Raw genomic sequence first — 17,327 nt, 5'->3', positions numbered from 1 at the left:
AAGTTGCTGAGGGAAGTAAGGGTAGAAATTGCAGAGGTACTGACCATAATCTTCCAATCCTCCTTAAATACAAGGGTGGTGTTAAAAGACAGGAGGATTGTAAGTATTATACTTTTCTTCAAAAAAGGGGAGGAGGATAAGCCTAGCAACTATAGGCCGGTCAGTTTAATGTCGGTGGTAGGGAAGCTTTTAGAAACAAAACCCATGAGAAAATTAACAGCCACTTTGGACAAGGATGGTCTAATAAAGGAGAACCAGTTTCCTCCCACATGACAAAGACTTGCTGGTTGATAGGTTAATTGGCCATTATAAATTGCCCCTAGTATAGGTAGGTGGTAGGGAAATATAGGGAAGGTGGGGATGTGGTAGGAATGTAGGATTAGTATAAATGGGTGGTTGATGGTCGGCACAGACTCAGTGGGCCGAAGGGCCTGTTTCAGTGCTGTATCTCTAAACTAAACTAAAAGAATAACTGACCAGAAGGTCATGGAACAAAGGCAAACGGTATGTTAATGGTATGCTGAAAGTGTTAGTACAGAGAGGGTGTGATTTGACTAAAGCACAAAGCACTCCAAGCACACAATTTAAAAAAAATTTTTAAAAACGAACAGTGGGTAGGCATGGTAGAAAATATGTGTCAGTTGTGGCTCAGTCAGAAGCACTCTTGCCTCTGAGTCAGAAGGTTGAGAGATCCCACTCCACAACTTTAGCACTGTTATTAAGGCTGATACTCCAGTGCGGACTGAGCGAGTGATGCACTGTTGGAGCTGCTGTATTTTGGCTGAGATGTTAAACCGAGGCCCTGTCTGCCATGTCAGATGGACATAAAAGATCCAATGGTATTACTTTGAAGAAGAAGAGAGAAATTATCACCAGTGTCCTGACCAATATTTATCCCTTGATCAACAGCACAATAAAAAAAGATTATCTGGTCAGTATCACATTGCTGTTTGTGGGAACTTGTTGAGTGCAAATTGGCTGTCATGTTTTTTACAACAGTAATTACAATGCAAAAGTACTTAATTGGCTGTAAAGCACTTTTAGACATCCAGTGGTCATAAAAGGTGCTATATACATGCAAGTCTTTATTTAATGTAGTAGAACATCCAAAAGTTCTTCAAAGGAATGTTATTAGAGAACAGGTGACAACAAGCTTGATAGAAGAAACTTAGAAACATAGAAAATAGAAGCAGGCGTAGGCCATTCGGCCCTTTGAGCCTGCTCTGCCATTCATTATGATCATGGCTGATCATCCAACTCAGTAACCTGTTCCCGCTTTCTCCCCATATCCTTTGATCCCTTTCACCCCAAGAGCTATATCTAACTCCTTCTTGAAAACATACAATCCTTTGGCCTCAACTGCTTTCTGTGGTAGCGAATTCCACAGGCTCACCACTTTCTGGGTGAAGTAATTTCTCCTCACCTCAGTCCTGAAAGATTTACCCCGTATCCTTAGACTATGACCCCTGGTTCTGGATTCCCCCACCATCGGGAACATCCTTCCTGCATCTACCCTGTCAAGTGCTGTTAGAATTTTATAGGTTTCTATGAGATCCCCCCCTCACTCTTCTGAACTCCAGCAAATATAATCCTAACCGACTCAATCTCTCCTCATAGGTCAGTCCCGCCATCCCAGGAATCAGTCTGGTAAACCTTCGCTGCACTCTCTCTATAGCAAGAACATCCTTCCTCAGATAAGGAGACCAAAACTGCACACAATATTCCAGGTGTGGCCTCACCAAGGCCCTGTATAATTGCAGCAAGACATCCCTGCTCCTGTACTCGAATCCTCTTGCTATGAAGGCCAACACACCATTTGCCTTTTTTACCGCCTGTTGGACTTGCATGCTTACCTTCAGCGACTGGTGTACGAGAACACCCAGGTCTCATTGCATATTCCCCTCGCTCAGTTTATAGCCGTTCAGATAATAATCTGCCTTCCTGTTTTTGCTACCAAAGTGGATAACCTCACATTTATCCACATTATACTGCATCTGTCATGCATTAGCCCACTCACTTAACTTGTCCAAATCACCCAGAAGCCTCTCTGCATCCTCCTCACAACTCACCCTCCCACCCCAGTTTTGTGTCATCTGCAAGTTTGGAGCCATTACATTTAGTTCCCTCATGTAAATCATTAATATATATTGTGAATAGCTGGGGTCCTAGCACCGATCCCTGCGGTACCCCAATAGTCACTGCCTGCCATTTGGAAAAAGACCCGTTTATACCTACTCTTTGTTTCCCGTCTGCCAACTAATTTTATATCCATCGCAATACACTACCCCCAATCCCATGCACTTTCATTTTATACGCTAATCTCTTATGTGGGACTTTGTTGAAAGCCTTCTGAAAGTCCAAATAAACCACATCCACTGGCTCCCCCTTATCAACTCTACTCGGTACATCCTCGAAGAATTCTAGTAGATTTGTCAAGCATGATTTCCCTTTTGTAAATCCATGCTGACTCTGTCCAATTCTACCACTGTTCTCCAAGTGCTCTGCTATAAAATCTTTTATAATGGACTCTGGAATTTTCCCCACTACCGGTTGACTGGTCTATAATTCCCTGTTTTCTCTCGACCTCCTTTTTAAATAGTGGGGTTACATTAGCTACCCTTCAATCCGTAGGAACTGTTCCAGAGTCTATAGAATCTTGGAAGATGACCACCAATGTATCCACTATTTCTAGGGCCACTCTGGGATGTAGATTATCTGGCCCTGGGGATTTATCAGCCTTCCATCCCATCAATTTCCCCAACACCATTTCTCTACTAATACTGATTTCCTTCAGTTCCTCCCTCTCGCTAAACCCCGTGTTCCCCAACATTTCTGGTATGATATTTGTATCCTCCTTCGTGAAGACAGAACCAAAGTATGCATTTAGTTGGTCAGCCATTTCTTTGTTCCGCATAATAAATTCCCCTGTTTCTGACTGTAAGGGACCTACATTTGTCTTCACCAATCTTTTTCTCTTCGCATACCTATAGAAACTTTTGCAGTCAGTTTTTATGTTTCCCGCAAGCTTACTCTCATACTCTATTTTCCCCTTAATCAATCCCTTGGTGCTCCTTTGCTAAATTCTAAACTGCTCCCAATCCTTTAAGTAACGTTTTCCAATCCATCATAGCCAACCCGCACCTCATATCTTCGTAGTTTCCTTTATTAAGATACAGAACCCTCGTCTCAGAATCAACTACATCACTCTCCAGCTTGATGAAGAATTCTATCATATTATGGTCGCTCATCCCCAAGGGGTCTCACACCACTAGATTTTCAATTATTCCTCTCTCATTACACAATACCCAGTCTAGGATGGCCTGTTCTCTAGTTGGTTCCTCAACATATTGGTCCAGAAAACCATCCGATATACCCTCCGTGAATTCCTCCTCTACGGTATTGTGACTAATTTGATTTGCCCAATCTATATGCAGATTACGGTCACCTATAATTACAGATGTTCCTTTATCGCATGCATCTCTAATTTCCTGTTTAATGCCATTCCCAACATCACCACTACAGTTTGGGGGTCTATATACAACCCCCACTAACGTTTTTTGCCCTTTAGTGTTTCTCAGCTAAACCCATACAGATTCCACATCGTCAGAGCTAATATCCTTCCTCACTATTGTGTTAATTTCCTCTTTAACCAGCAATGCCACTCCACTGCCTTTTACTTTTTGTCTGTCCTTCCTAAATACTGAATACCCCTGGATGTTCATTTCCCATCCCTGGTCATCCTGCAGCCATGTCTCTGTAATCCCGACTATATCATACCCGTTTACATCTATTTGCGTGATTAATTCATCCACTTTATTGCGAATGCTCCGTGCGTTAAGGCACAAAGCCTTAAGGCTTGTCTTTTTAACATTACTCGTCCCCTTCCCACTATTTTTCACTGTGGCCCTGTTTGATTCTGGCCCTTGATTTCTATGCCTATCACTTTTCTTATTCCCCTTACTGTCTTTTGTTCTTGTCTTTGATCCCCCCTCCTCTGACTCCTTGCAAAGGTACCCATCCCCCTGCCATTTTAGTTTAAACCTTCCCCAACCACTCTAGTCCCAGTCCTGCCCTGGTGTAACCCGTCCAGTTTGAACTCATCCCACCTCCTCCAGAACCGGTCCTAATGTCCCAGGAATCTAAGACCCTCCCCCTCACACCATCTCTTCTGCCACGTATTCATCTGACATATCTTGCTATTTCTACTCTGACTAGCATGTGGCACTGGTAGTAATCCTGAGATCACTATTTTTGAGGTCCTACTTTTCAACTTACTTCCTAACTCCCTATATTCTGCTTTTAGGACCTCATCCTTTTTTTTTGACCAACGTTGTTTGTACCAATGTGTACCACGACTACTGGCTGTTCACCCTCCCCCTTCAGAATATCCTATAACCACTCTGAGACATCCTTGACCCTGGCACCAGGGAGGCAACATACCATCCTGGAGTCTCGTTTGTGGCCACAGAAACGCCTATCTATTCCCCTTACAATTGAATCCCCTATAACTATTGCATTCCCACACTTGTTACTCCTCCCCTGTGCAGCAGAGCCAACTGTGGTGCAATGAATTGGGCTTTTGCTGCTTACCCCTGAGAGGCCATTCCCCCCAACAGTATCCAAAGCAGTATATCTGTTTTGCAGGGGAATAGCCACTGGAGATTCCTGCACTGCTTGCCTAGTCCTCTTACTCTGCCTGGTGGTCACCCATTCCCTTCCTGCCTGTGGAGTCTGAGCCTGCGGTGTGACCACCTCACTGTAAGTGCTATTCACAATGTTATCTGCCTCGCGGATGCTCCACAGTGTCCCCAGCTGCCGCTCCAACTGTAAAACATGGGCTTCCACGAGCTCGAGCTGGAAACACTTCCTGCACACGTACTGGTCCCGGGCACTGGAATTGTTCCCGACTTCCCACGTAGAGCACAAGGAGCACGCCACGGCTTTGAGCTCTCCTGCCATGACGCAACCCTTTAAATTAAACCTTTTGGAAGATGCTGAATATCAAATAATATCAATTACTCTAGGGCCCTTCTTCCCTGGTGCTCGTTAGTACAGAACTCCCTAAAAAACAGTATTTACTATGTATGAAAATAAACCTTAGACCTTTCTTACCTTAGTTACTAAGCCTGCTATTTAGAGCTATTCCCTAACAGCAGTTACTCACCAACCAAACACCTTGCAGCTTTCCTGTGACGTCACTGTTAATGTTTTTTTCAAACACTCCGGACTGTGTCTGTATTTATCCTCCCAGCTCCGCTCTGCTCTTCCAGCTAAGTGCGGGCCTCGAGCCTAAGGCTGGAATTATCCTCTCCCTCTCCAATGCCGATTCCTCCCAGGTCAGCTCCGCACCGCTCTTCCAAGTAATTGCGGGCCTCGAGCCTCAGGCTGAATTTATTCTCTCCCTCTCCGATGCCGATTCCTCCCAGGTCAGCTCCACTCTGCTCTTCCAGCTAAGTGCGGGCCTCAAGCCTCAGGCTGGATTTATCCTCTCACTCTCCGATGCCAATTCCTCCCAGGTCCGCTCCGCTCTTCCAGATAGGTGTGGGCCTCGAGCTTCAGGCTGGATTTATCCTCCCCCTCTCCGATGCCAATTCCTCCCAGGTCCACTCCGCTCTTCCAGGTAAGTGCGGGCCTCGAGCCTCAGGCTGGATTTATCCTCCCCCTCTCCGATGCCGATTCCTCCCAGGTCAGCTCCGCTCCGCTCTTCCAAGTAATTGCAGGCCTCGAGCCTCAGGCTGAATTTATTCTCTCCCTCTCCGATGCCGATTCCTCCCAGGTCAGCTCCGCTCCACTCCACTCCGCTCTGCTCTTCCAGCTAAGTGCGGGCCTCAAGCCTCAGGCTGGATTTATCCTCTCACTCTCCGATGCCAATTCCTCCCAGGTCCGCTCCGCTCCGCTCTTCCAGATAGGTGCGGGCCTCGAGCTTCAGGCTGGATTTATCCTCCCCCTCTCCGATGCCAATTCCTCCCAGGTCCACTCCGCTCTTCCAGGTAAGTGCGGGCCTCGAGCCTCAGGCTGGATTTATCCTCCCCCTGTCCGATGCCGATTCCTCCCAGGTCTGCTCCGCTGCGCTCATCCAGGAAATTGCAGGCCTCGAGCTTCAGGCTGGATTTATCCTCTCCCTCTCTGATGCCGATTCCTCCCAGGTCCACTCCGCTCCGCTCTTCCAGGTAAGAAGTAGATTTGAAGGAATTACTGTACTTGATTGGTTATTTTTTTAATTCGTTCAGGGGATGTGCATGTTGCTGGCTATGTCAGCATTTATTGCCCTTCCCTAATGCCCTTGAGAAGGTGGTGTTGAGCTGCCTTTTTGAACCACTGCAATCCTTGGGGTCTAGGTACACAAATAGTGCTGTTAGGAAGAGAGTTCCAGGTTTTTGACCCAGCAACAGTGAAGCCACGACGATATAGTTCCAAGTCAGGATGCTGTGTGGCTTGGAGGAGAACTTGCAGATGTACCCATGCATCTGCTGCCCTTGACCTTCTTGGTGGTAGAGGTCGTGGGTTTGGAAGGTGCTGTCAAAGGAGCATTGGTGAGTTACTGCAGGGAATCTTGTAGATGGTACACACTGCTGCCACTGTGCATCAGTGGTGAAGGGAGTGAATGTTGGAAGATTATGGATGAGGTGCCAATCAAGTGGGGCTGCTTTGTCCTGGATGGTGTTGAGCTTCTTGAGTGTTGTTGGAGCTGCATCCATCCAGGCAAGTGGAAAGTATTACATCACACTCCTGACTTGTGCCTCATAGATGGTGGACAGGCATTGGAGAGTTAGAAGGTGAGTTATTCACCGCAGAATTCCCAGCCTCTGACCTCCTCTTGTAAACACAGCATTTATGTGGCTGGTCCAGTTCAGTTTCTGGTCAATGGTGACCCCCCCAGGATGTTGATAGTGGAGGATTCAGCAATGGTAATGCCATTGGACGTCAAGGGGAGATGGTTAGATTCTCTCTCGTTTGAGATGGTCATTGCCTGCCACTTTTGTGGTGCGAATGTTACTTGCCACTTATCAGCCCAAGCTTGGATATTGTCCAGGTCTTGCTGCATTTCTTCATGGACTGCTTCAGTATCTGAGTTGTCGCGAATGTTGCTGAACATTATGCAATCATCAGTGAACATACCCCGCTTCTGACCTTATGATTGAAGGAAGGTCATTGATGAAGTAGCTGAAGATGGTTGGGCCTAGGACACTGAGGAACCCCTGCAGTAATGTCCTGGGACTGAGATGAGTGACGCTGTTACAACCACAATCATCTTCCTTTGTGCCAGTTATGATTTCAACCAGTGGAGAGTTTTCCCCCTGATTCCCATTGACTCCAGTTTTGCTCGGGCTCCTTGATGTCATACTCAGTCAAATGCTGCCTTGATGTCAAGGGCAGCCACTGCCACCTCACCTCTGGAGTTCAGCTCTTTTGTCCATGTTTGGACCAAGGCTGTAATGAAGTCAGGAGGTGAGTGGCCCTGGAACAACCCAAACTGAGTGTCAGTGAGAAAGTTATTGCTGAGCAAGTGCCGCTTGATAGCACTGTCGATGACCTCTTCCATCATTTTGCTGATGATTGAGAGAAGACTAATAAGGCGGTAATTGGCCGGGTCGGATTTGTCCTGCTTTTTGTGGATGGAACATACCTGGGCAATTTTCCACATTGCTGGGTAGATGCCAGTGTTGTAGCTGTACTAGAATAGAGGCGCGGCTTGTTCTGGAGCACAAGTTTTCAGTACTATTGCCGGAATGTTGTTAGAGCCCGTAGCCTTTACAGTATCCAGTGCCTACAGCCATTTCTTGATATCACGTGGAGTGAATCGGATTGGCTGAAGTTTGGCATCTGTGATGCTGGGGACCTCAGGAGGAGGCCGTGATGGATCATCTACTCGGCACTTCTGGCTGAAGATGGTTGCAAATGCTTCAGCCTTGTCTTTTACACTGATGTGCTGGGCTCCCCCATCATTCATGATTGGGATGTTTGTGAACCCTCCTCTTCCTATCAGTTGTGTAATTGTCCACCACCATTCACGACTGGATGTGGCAGGGCTGCAGAGCTTAGACCTGATCCGTTGGTTGTAGCATCACTTAGCCCTGTCTATTGCATGCTGCTTCCACTGTTTGGCATGCAAGTAGTCCTGTGTTGTAGCTTCACTAGGCTGACATCTCATTTTGAGGTATGCTTGGTGCTGCTCCCGGCATGCCCTCCTGCACACTTCATTGAACCAGGCTTGGTGCCCTGGCTTGATGGTAATGGTAGAGTGGGGGATATGCCGGGCCATGAGGTTACAGATTGTGGTTGAATACAATTCTGCTGCTGCTGATGGCCCACAGTGCCTCATGGATGCCCATTTTTAAGTTGATAGATCTGCTTGAAATCTATCCCATTTAGCACGCTGGTAGTGCCACACAACACGATGGTGGGTACCCTCAGTGTGAAGATGGGACTTCATTTCCACAGTGCGGTGGTCACTCCTACCAAAACTGTCATGGGCAGATGCATCTGTGACAGGTAGATTCGTGAAGACGAGGTCAAGTAGGTTTTTCCTTATTGTTGGTTCCATCGCCACCTGCTCTGTCCTTTAGGACTCAGCCAGCTCAGTCAGTAGTGGTGTTACTAAGCCACTCTTGATGATGAGCATTGAAGTCCCCCACGCAGAGTATGTTTTGTACCGTTGCTGCCCTCAGTGCTTCCTCCAATTGGTGTTCAACATGGTAAAGCACTGATTCAGCAGCCAAGTGGGTGCTGTAGGTGATAATCAGCTGGATGGTTTCCTTGCCCACGTTTGACCTGATGCCATGAGACTTCATGGGGTCCAGAGTCAATGTTGAGGACTCTCAGGGAAACTGCCTCCTCACTGTACACACTGTGCTGCCGCCTCTGGTGGGTCTGTCCTGCTTCAGGACAGGACATACCTGGGAATGGTGATGTCAGGACCATTGTCTTTAAGGTATGATTTTGTGAGTATGACTTTTTCAGGCTGTTGCTTGACGAGTCTGTGGGACAGGTCTCCTAATTTTGGCACAAGTCCCCAGATGTTAGTAAGGAGGACTTTGCAGGGTCAACAGGGTTGGGTTTTCCAATGGCGTTTCTGGTGCCTGGGCCAATGTTGGGTGGCCTGTCTGGTTTCATTCCTTTTCTTAGACTTTGTAATGGTTTGATACAACTGAGTGACTTTCTAGGCCATTTCAGAGGGCATTTAAGAACCATAGTGCTGTGGGTCTGGAGTCAGATGTAGGCCAGATCAGGTAAGGACAGCAGATTTCCTTCCCTCAAGGACATTTGTGAACCAGATGGGTGTTTACAACAATCGACAGTGCTTTCATCATCACCACTAGACTATCTATTTAATTACAGATTTACTAATCGAATTCAGATTCCACCATCTGGTGGGATTCGAACACCTTTCCCCAGAGCATTAGTCTGGGGCTCTGTGTTACTAGTCTAATGACATTGCCACTATGCCACCATCTCCCACATGAAGCACTCCAGGATGTCCTGAATCATGAGAAGCAATACAGAAATGCAAGTCTTTCTTTCTTAAGAGAGGAGAGAAAGATAGAGCTGCAGAGAAGTTTAGGGGGGAATTCCAGAACTTAAAGCCTGAACTGATGAAGGCACAGCTGCCAATAGTGGGATGAAGGCAATTGGTACTGCACAAGAGGCCAGAATTGGAGAGATGCATTGATTTCAGAGAGTTGTAGGTCTGGAGAAGGTTACAGAGATAGGGAGAAACTAGTTCATGATGGGATTTGAGCACATGAATGAGGATTATAAATTTCAGGAGTTGTTGGACTAGAAGCCAATACAGGTCAGCGATCACAGGGTAATGGGTTAAATGGACTTGGTGCGAGTTAGGATATCAACAGTAGAGTTTTGCACGAGCTCAAGTTTATAGACAGTAGAAGATTGAAGACTGGCCAGGAGAGCATAGTTGAATCTGGAGATAACAAAGCATGGATGAGAGTTTCAGAAGGTGATGGGCTGAGGCTAGAACAGATACAGGTGATATTAAAGAGGTGGAAGTAGGTGGTCTTGGTGAGAGAGAGAATATGGGACCAGAAGTTCAGCACATCGTCAAATAGAATGGTGAGGTTGCAATCAGTCTGATTCTATCAAAGGCAGTAGCTAGGGAGGGGGCTGGAATCAGAGGCTAGGGAATGAACTCTATAGCAGAGGGCTGACGATAATGGCTTTCTTATTCCGAATGTTTAACTAGAGAAGATTACAGCTCATCCAGGACTGAATGTCAGACAAGAAGGCTGACAACACAGAGGCAGAGCAGGGCTTGAAACAGGTAGTGGAGATATAGAGCTGGATATTGTCAGCAAAAATGTGGAACCTGATGCTATCTCCTCGGACGATGCTACTAAGGGGCAGTGCGCCGATCAGGAAGAGGAGGGGGCCAAATGCTTGGGGGACTTCAGAGGCAATGGTGTGAGAGCAGAAAGTGAATTGCAGGAGATTGGATAGGGATAAACCCAACAACTACAGGCCAGTCAGTTTAACCTCAGTGGTGAGAAAGCTTTTAGAACCAATAATCCAGGACAAAATTAACTGTCACTTGGACAAGTATAGATTCATTAAGGAAAGCCAGCATGGATTTGTTAAAGGCAAATTGTGTTTAACTAACTTTGAGTTTTTCGATGAGGTAACAGACAGGGTTGCTGAAGGTAATGCAGTTGATATGGTGTACATGGACTTCCAAAAGGCAGTTGATAAAGTGCCATATGGCATGCTTGTCAGCAAAGTTAAAGCACATGGAATAAAAGGGACCATGGCAGCATGGATACGAAGTTGGCTGAGTGACAGGAAACAGAGAATTAGTTGTTTTCCGACTGGAGGAAGGTGTACAGTGGGGTTCCCCAGGAGTCGATACTAGGACCGAGCATTTGTTGATCTATATTAATGACTTAGACCTGGATGTGCAGGACACAATTTCAAAATTTGCAGATGACACAAACCTTGGAAGTATTGCGAACTGCGCGGAGGGTAGTGATAAACTTCGAGAGGACATAAACAGGCCGGTGGAATAGGCGGACACATGACAGATGAAATTTAATACATAGGAATGTGAAGTGATACAAGAATGAAGAGAGGCAATATAAAATAAGGGATACAATTTTCAAAGAGGCGCAGGAGTAGAAGGACCTGGGGGTATGTGTGCACAAATCTTTGAAGGTGACAGGCCTGGTTCAGGAAGGGGTTAATCAGGCGTACAAGATCCTGGGCTTTATAAATAAAGGCATAGTGTACAAAAGCAAGAAAATTATAGTGAACCTTTATAAAACACTGCTTCGGCCTCAGCTAGGGAATTGGGTGCAGAAAAGTTTATGAGAATGCTTTCAGTGATGAGGAACTTCAATTACGTAAATAGTTTGGAGAAGCTGGGACTGTTCTCCTTAGAGAAGATTAAGTGGAGATTTGATAGAGGTGTTCAGAATCAACAGGGGTCTGGACAGGGTAAATACAGAGAAACTGTTCCCATTGACAGTGTGGTCGAAAACCAGAGGTCACCGATTTAAGGTGAATGGCAAAAGAACGAAAGGTGACAAGAGGAAAAATGTTGTTTCACGCAGCCTGTGGCTAAGATCTGGAATGCACTACCTAAGAATGTGATGGAGGCAGATTCAATCATGGCTTTCAAAAGCAATTTCAATAATTATCTGAAGAGAAAAGATTTTCAGGGCTAGGGGGAAATGAGGGTGGGGGGACTGGGACTAGGGGAGTTTCTCTTGCAGAGAGCCAGCACGGATATGAAGGTCCTAATGCCTTCCTTCTGTGCTGTAGCCATTCTGTGATTCTAGTATTCTAGTTAAGAGTGAAACCAAGGTAGATAATTCCAGTCAGTTGCGAAATGAAGGAAAGATGTTGGAGGAGGATAATGTAGTCAACCGTGTCAGAGGCTACAGAGAGGTTGAGAAAGATGAGGAGCATGTGTTCCATGGTCACAGTCACACAAGATGTCATGTAGCTGTATCAAGGCAGAAACCTGATTGGAGAGATATAAAAATAAAGTTGCAGGAAATACGTGTATACATTGGGGAGGCAACAACCCATTCAAAGATTTTGGAGAGGAAATGGAGATTGGAGATGGGACCGTTGTCGCTGCATATCTTTACAGCAAAATCAATCGAAATCTACAAGTTTTCTAGGACTACTGCTTTTAGACAAATCAAATTAGCAGTTCGCAAAGAGGCCTAGAAATTCAATGATTCCATGTGCTTTTCAAGCTCAAAATGGGCAACTAAACCTCATATAATAGGCTCCTCCCAGCTCCACATCAGAACCACAGGCTGCCTCTGGGCCCCTTCTCCTGATTAACTCTTTCCCTTTCCCAATCACTGCATCCCCCTTTTCCTGTTGACACCTCCAGCCACCCCAAAACATTTCTCTCCTCTCCCGATCACCAGCCTCACCTCCCCATCCATTGCCCCCTCTCCTGATCACTCCCTATTGACCCCTCTCCGAGGACCTACCTGAGGGCCACTCACTACAATGCATCAGCCTGAAATTTAGTTCCTCTTTGTCGACAAGCCTGGGGATGCCCAGCAGGGATCTGCAGCTCCCCAGCCTTATCTACCTGCAGGGATTTTTTCTTGCACCCATTTCCCACTGACATGCTGCCACAAACCCATTTCCAGCTGCTGTACAATCAACCTGTTCAGGATTTTTCATAACTTGACTCTACTATTTGAGAATTCCATTGAACACGACTGCCCACACCCCCCATAACCTCCCTACCCCCCTCTCACTAATGTTCCAAAGATAGAACAATACTCTAAATCAGAAGCATATCCTGAGTTGATATTGAAAAGAAGCAAAGTGGGCTGAATGAAGATTTATTGAAACTGAACTGCTTTAGCAATGTTGGAAGCAATTATAGCTTGTGCTTTACAAATATTGATTTTTTAAAAATCAATGTAGTGCAATGTTTTCATCGTTTAGCAACATGAAGTAATTTAATTTTGAAATATAAAATGAAGGTCATTTTTAATTGTTGATTTATCAGACAAATTATAGCTAAAAACTAGCATTTGTGCACCTATAAAAAGCTGTAGAGTGGTTAGTTCTGCATCATCACAATCTGTGATAATCAATTTCATGGTAAATCTTTCATTTCCAATATTTTTTTTTCTTTCAAAGGTACTGTCTGCTTTCCACCGCAGCAATGTCCCTGCAAATGGTCTTAGATAGCAGTAATACTTCTCTTATATATCCAGGATTCTCCTTATTGAATTTTCATGGCGAAGTCTTTCTTTTTGGCCAGAAAGGGTGGCCAAAAAGATCCTGCAGCACAGGTGTTTTTCTTCTTCATCTCAAAGGCCAGATTCTCAAACTGAAAGCTGTTTCATTTTCGCCTGACTCATGCTATCTTCCCCCACTGCGTTGTCCTGCAATAACTCATTACTCAGATCCCTCAGAATCAAAGAACCCTTTATATGTCATTCATGGTGGAAGAGATCCAAATAATGAACTGCCGAATTTGCTTTACTTCATGATGGTTTACAGCAATACTGGTAACAAGAGAACATCTCTTCGTTGCATTGAAAAAAATCTGAAAGGAGATGTCCCCCTCGGAAGATATGGTCACACCATCAATGTGATTCAGAGCAAGGGACAAACCATGTGTGTCTTGTTTGGGGGTAGATGTTACCGGCCTCCAGGGCAAAGAACCACAGAAAACTGGAACAGTGTAGTCGATTGTTTGCCACAGGTTTTTCTGATTGATTTAAATACTGGCCATTGCACATCCCACATGCTTCCAGAAATAGAAGATGGGTTTTCATTCCATGTCTCTATTGCAAAAATTGACACTGTCTACATATTAGGTGGTCATTCCATTGAAACCAATCATCGTCCTGCAAGATTGTTTAGTTTAAAAGTTGATCAGTTAGGGATCTATCCAAGTGTAAAGTGTACAATACTGCATGGTGGTATCTCTGTATCAAGTGCAATAGTGACCCAGGCTGGCAAAGATGAATTCATAATTGTTGGTGGCTATGAATCTGAGAGCCAGAAGCGAATGATTTGTAACACCATCATTTTGGAGAATGACAACATTCAGATTTTGGAAAAGGAGCCCCCAGCATGGACGAATGATATTAAAGCCAGCAAAACCTGGTTTGGTAGCAATATGGGGAGTAGTGCAGTGTTAATTGGCATTCCTGGAGAAACCAAACAAGATACTGAGGCAAACTACTTCTATATTGCAAATTTTGGACAGTTAGAGGAAGAAAGCCAAATTTCTGCCAGCCAGGAATCCTTTACTGATCCAGAGGAATGCAGCACACTTGAAGATTCAGAAGAATTTAACTTTGAAGTGGAAGCTGATGGCTCTGATGATGCAGAGAACTGGGATAATGGCGATGAGGAAGGTTACTGGATTAAATGCAGTGCCACCTGTAATGTGAATACCAACATCTGGGTGCCTTATTACTCCACAGAACTCAATAAACCTGCTATGATCTTCTGCTCCAGTGGAGGAGATGATGGGCACTGGGTACATGCCCAATGCATGGATCTCGCAGAATCACAGCTGATTCAGTTTTCTCAGGAAAACACAAAGTATTTTTGCAATGAGCATCATATTGACAGAGGAATTCAAACACCACAGAAGAAAAAACAGATAAAGCGAACGCCAATAAAATCCCCACGTAAGAAATCACCAGCAACACTGAAAAGGACACCAATGAAAAAGAGCTTTCTGAAGAGACTGTTCGATTGAAACTACAAGACTTTTAGTAGTGTAATTCTAGACTTGGAAATGATCGACAATGCAATAATTTAGAATTTAGCATTTGGGGTCATAGCAATATTTGTGAACTCTGACATCTGACTTACTACAGTACAAAAATATCAGACATAATTGTATGAACTCTATATGCAGCATGCAACAAATAGTGAGCCAAAAGCTAACTCTGCATTAGCATTGTATAGTCTACGTGTACCAAGGTGTGAAATCTTTCTTGTTAAGTGAAACGATGTACATTTTCTTATTTAACAAAAATTGTTGTAGAATTGCCATGTGATCCAATGATATTACTATACTGTACAAAATCAAAGTGCTGCGGATGCTGGAAATCTGAAATAAAGCTGGAAAAGCTCAGTAGGTCAGGCAGCATCTGTAGAGAGAGAAAAAGAGTTAATATTTCAGCTCGGTGATCCTTCGTCAGAACAAAAGTTCAGAGAAATAGGAACTAAGTGTTCTGACAATAGGTCATTGCCCTGGAACGTTAACTCAGTTTCTCTCTCCAAAGAAGCTGCCTGACCTGCCAGGTTTTTTTCAGTATTCTGTTTTCATTTTAACTATGTTACAAATTGCACAAGATTCTCAGCATACATTCGGCCGGAGTAGGACACATTTAAAATGCAGTAAACAGTAGTGTGTAAACCAGAACCAATATTTAAACAATGCTGTGCAGAAACATAGGATGTTTGTTGCTTGATCTTTTGCAATTTTGTAATTTTGCCTTAAACGTAACATTTGATGCACAAACACGTTTTAAAGAATCTAATTGCAAATTTACTTTTGGTGCTATGCTTGTTAAAACAACCATCATTAATTTTACTCCTGTGGTGCTAATTTTGTAAAGAAATAAAAATAATAATTTCAATCTTGAAGGTTTTCTTAGGGTCCAGTGCAATAACTATCAACACAAACTCTGATACACACAATTCTATGGGGACTATCATGTAACATAACGCTCAAAGAAGCAGTGGGCTGTAGAAATTGAGCCTAAGTGACCAATCCCAAAAGTTGGATCCATGCCCATGCTCCACTTAGTGCTTGATACATTCTGAAAATACACCCTAAAAAGTAGATTATTTAATAAATTTCCATATACAATTGTTGTTTACATTTTTCTGGGGTTTTTTGCATGAGATAATCTCTGTTCAGCATTGCTAGTCACAGCTGCAAGGAGACTTCATATCCCTACAATCTCAAGTCACACAGGCATTGTAACAATCCCTGCTGCTCACATGCTAACTTGCACCAAATCCTGTTCGCCCATCACCCATGTGCTTGCTGATCTATATTGACTCCCAGTCCAGCAATGCCTCAATCTTAAATTTATCATCGTTGTTTTTAAATCCCTCCAGCACCTTGCACTTCCCTATTTCTGTAACCCTCTCCAGCCCTACAATCCCAAGATCTCTGTGCTCCTCCAGTTCTGGCCTTTTGCGCATTCCTGATTTTAATAACTCCACTATTGGCAACCGTGCTTTCAGTTGCCTAGGCCCTGTTCACAGGAATTCTTTCCCTGAACTACTCTGCTGGACTTTTAATTGCCTGTCTTGAGTTCTGTTTATGTGGCTTGGTGTCAAATTTTATTTGAAAGTGCTCCTAGGAAGCACGTTAGACCTTTAATTAGATTAAAGGTGCTATATAAATGCAAGTTGTTATAGTTGAGAACCCGCTCCTTACACATGGGCTGAATTTTGAGGTCCCGGCAGGGGCAGGAACGGTGGCAGGTCGGGGATGAAAATACAGGCACCGGCTGGCGTGCCAGTTTCCCATCACCAGTGACTTTCACTAGGGCGGGGGAGAGCGGCCCCAAGAGCCCACCCAATCTGGTAATGATATCAATTAAAGTACTTAAAGAGCTCATTGTGAGCTCATTGAGGGACATGTTCAGATTTTGGCAGGGACGCATGGGCTGCACGAGGTGTTTGGGGCAGACCAGGTGCATGCAGGCGGCAACACAGTGAGAAACCAATCCTGGCTGCCCCAATAAATTAGGTGCAGCTCAGAGGGTCATCTCCTTCCTGGCATCACGGGGACATAAGAGAAGGGGGCAAGCCTTCCAGAAACAACTGGGATTCCACCTGAGCATAAGGAAGGCACAACTCTCAAATGTTGGGTCCAGTGGTGATGAGGAACAGCATCCTCCACAGGAGGGGCAGAGCTCCAAGCATCAAGAGGGCAGAGAATAAGGATGAAGGGCCTGAAGGAAACGAGGTCATACCCTCAGCTTCGGATCTACCACTGAAGACAGAGCTACCTTGAGATGACCAAAAACCAGTGCCAGAGGAGAATGCACTCTCGTGCCCTCATCGCAGAAGACGTCACACTTCACAGCACTGCTCGCCATGCGCTGTCAGTAGCCATAAAAGTCACTGTGACCTTGAACTTCTTTGCCTCTGACTCCTTCCAAGGATTAGCTATGGACTTTGGCATCTCACAAGCGGCTGCACACCACACCTTGCAGGTTACTGATGCCCTCTTTGAGAAAGCTGGACAGTGCATACAATTCCAGACAGACAGTCTCAAAGGCAAAAAGACAAGTGGGATTTGCCTCAATTGCTGGATTCCCCCAGGTGCAGACATCATTGATTGTAAC

The 17,327-nt window shown here is 44.9% G+C and overlaps 1 protein-coding gene across 4 annotated transcripts in view; it reads left to right on the top strand.

Annotated features, from left to right (window-relative positions):
• Window positions 1–15,561, top strand: part of rag2 (recombination activating gene 2) — a 41,808-nt gene extending 26,247 nt beyond the window's left edge. For 3 of the 4 annotated variants that reach the window (XM_068046442.1, XM_068046443.1, XM_068046444.1), the window contains exon 2: window positions 13,129–15,561. In XM_068046442.1, the coding sequence (XP_067902543.1) occupies window positions 13,154–14,710 (1,557 nt within the window). In that variant the 5' untranslated portion in view covers window positions 13,129–13,153 and the 3' untranslated portion in view covers window positions 14,711–15,561. Of the gene's footprint in view, window positions 1–5,171; window positions 6,171–13,128 lie in introns of those variants that run through there. The other variant, XM_068046441.1, reaches the window with a different exon arrangement.
• The last annotated feature ends 1,766 nt before the right edge of the window (window positions 15,562–17,327 follow it).

The sequence above is a fragment of the Heterodontus francisci genome, chromosome 14 (assembly GCF_036365525.1).
Source record: "Heterodontus francisci isolate sHetFra1 chromosome 14, sHetFra1.hap1, whole genome shotgun sequence".
Lineage (NCBI taxonomy): Eukaryota > Metazoa > Chordata > Chondrichthyes > Heterodontiformes > Heterodontidae > Heterodontus > Heterodontus francisci.
Note: the sequence above shows the minus strand (reverse complement) of the source record. Positions and strands in the feature narration are given on the sequence as shown.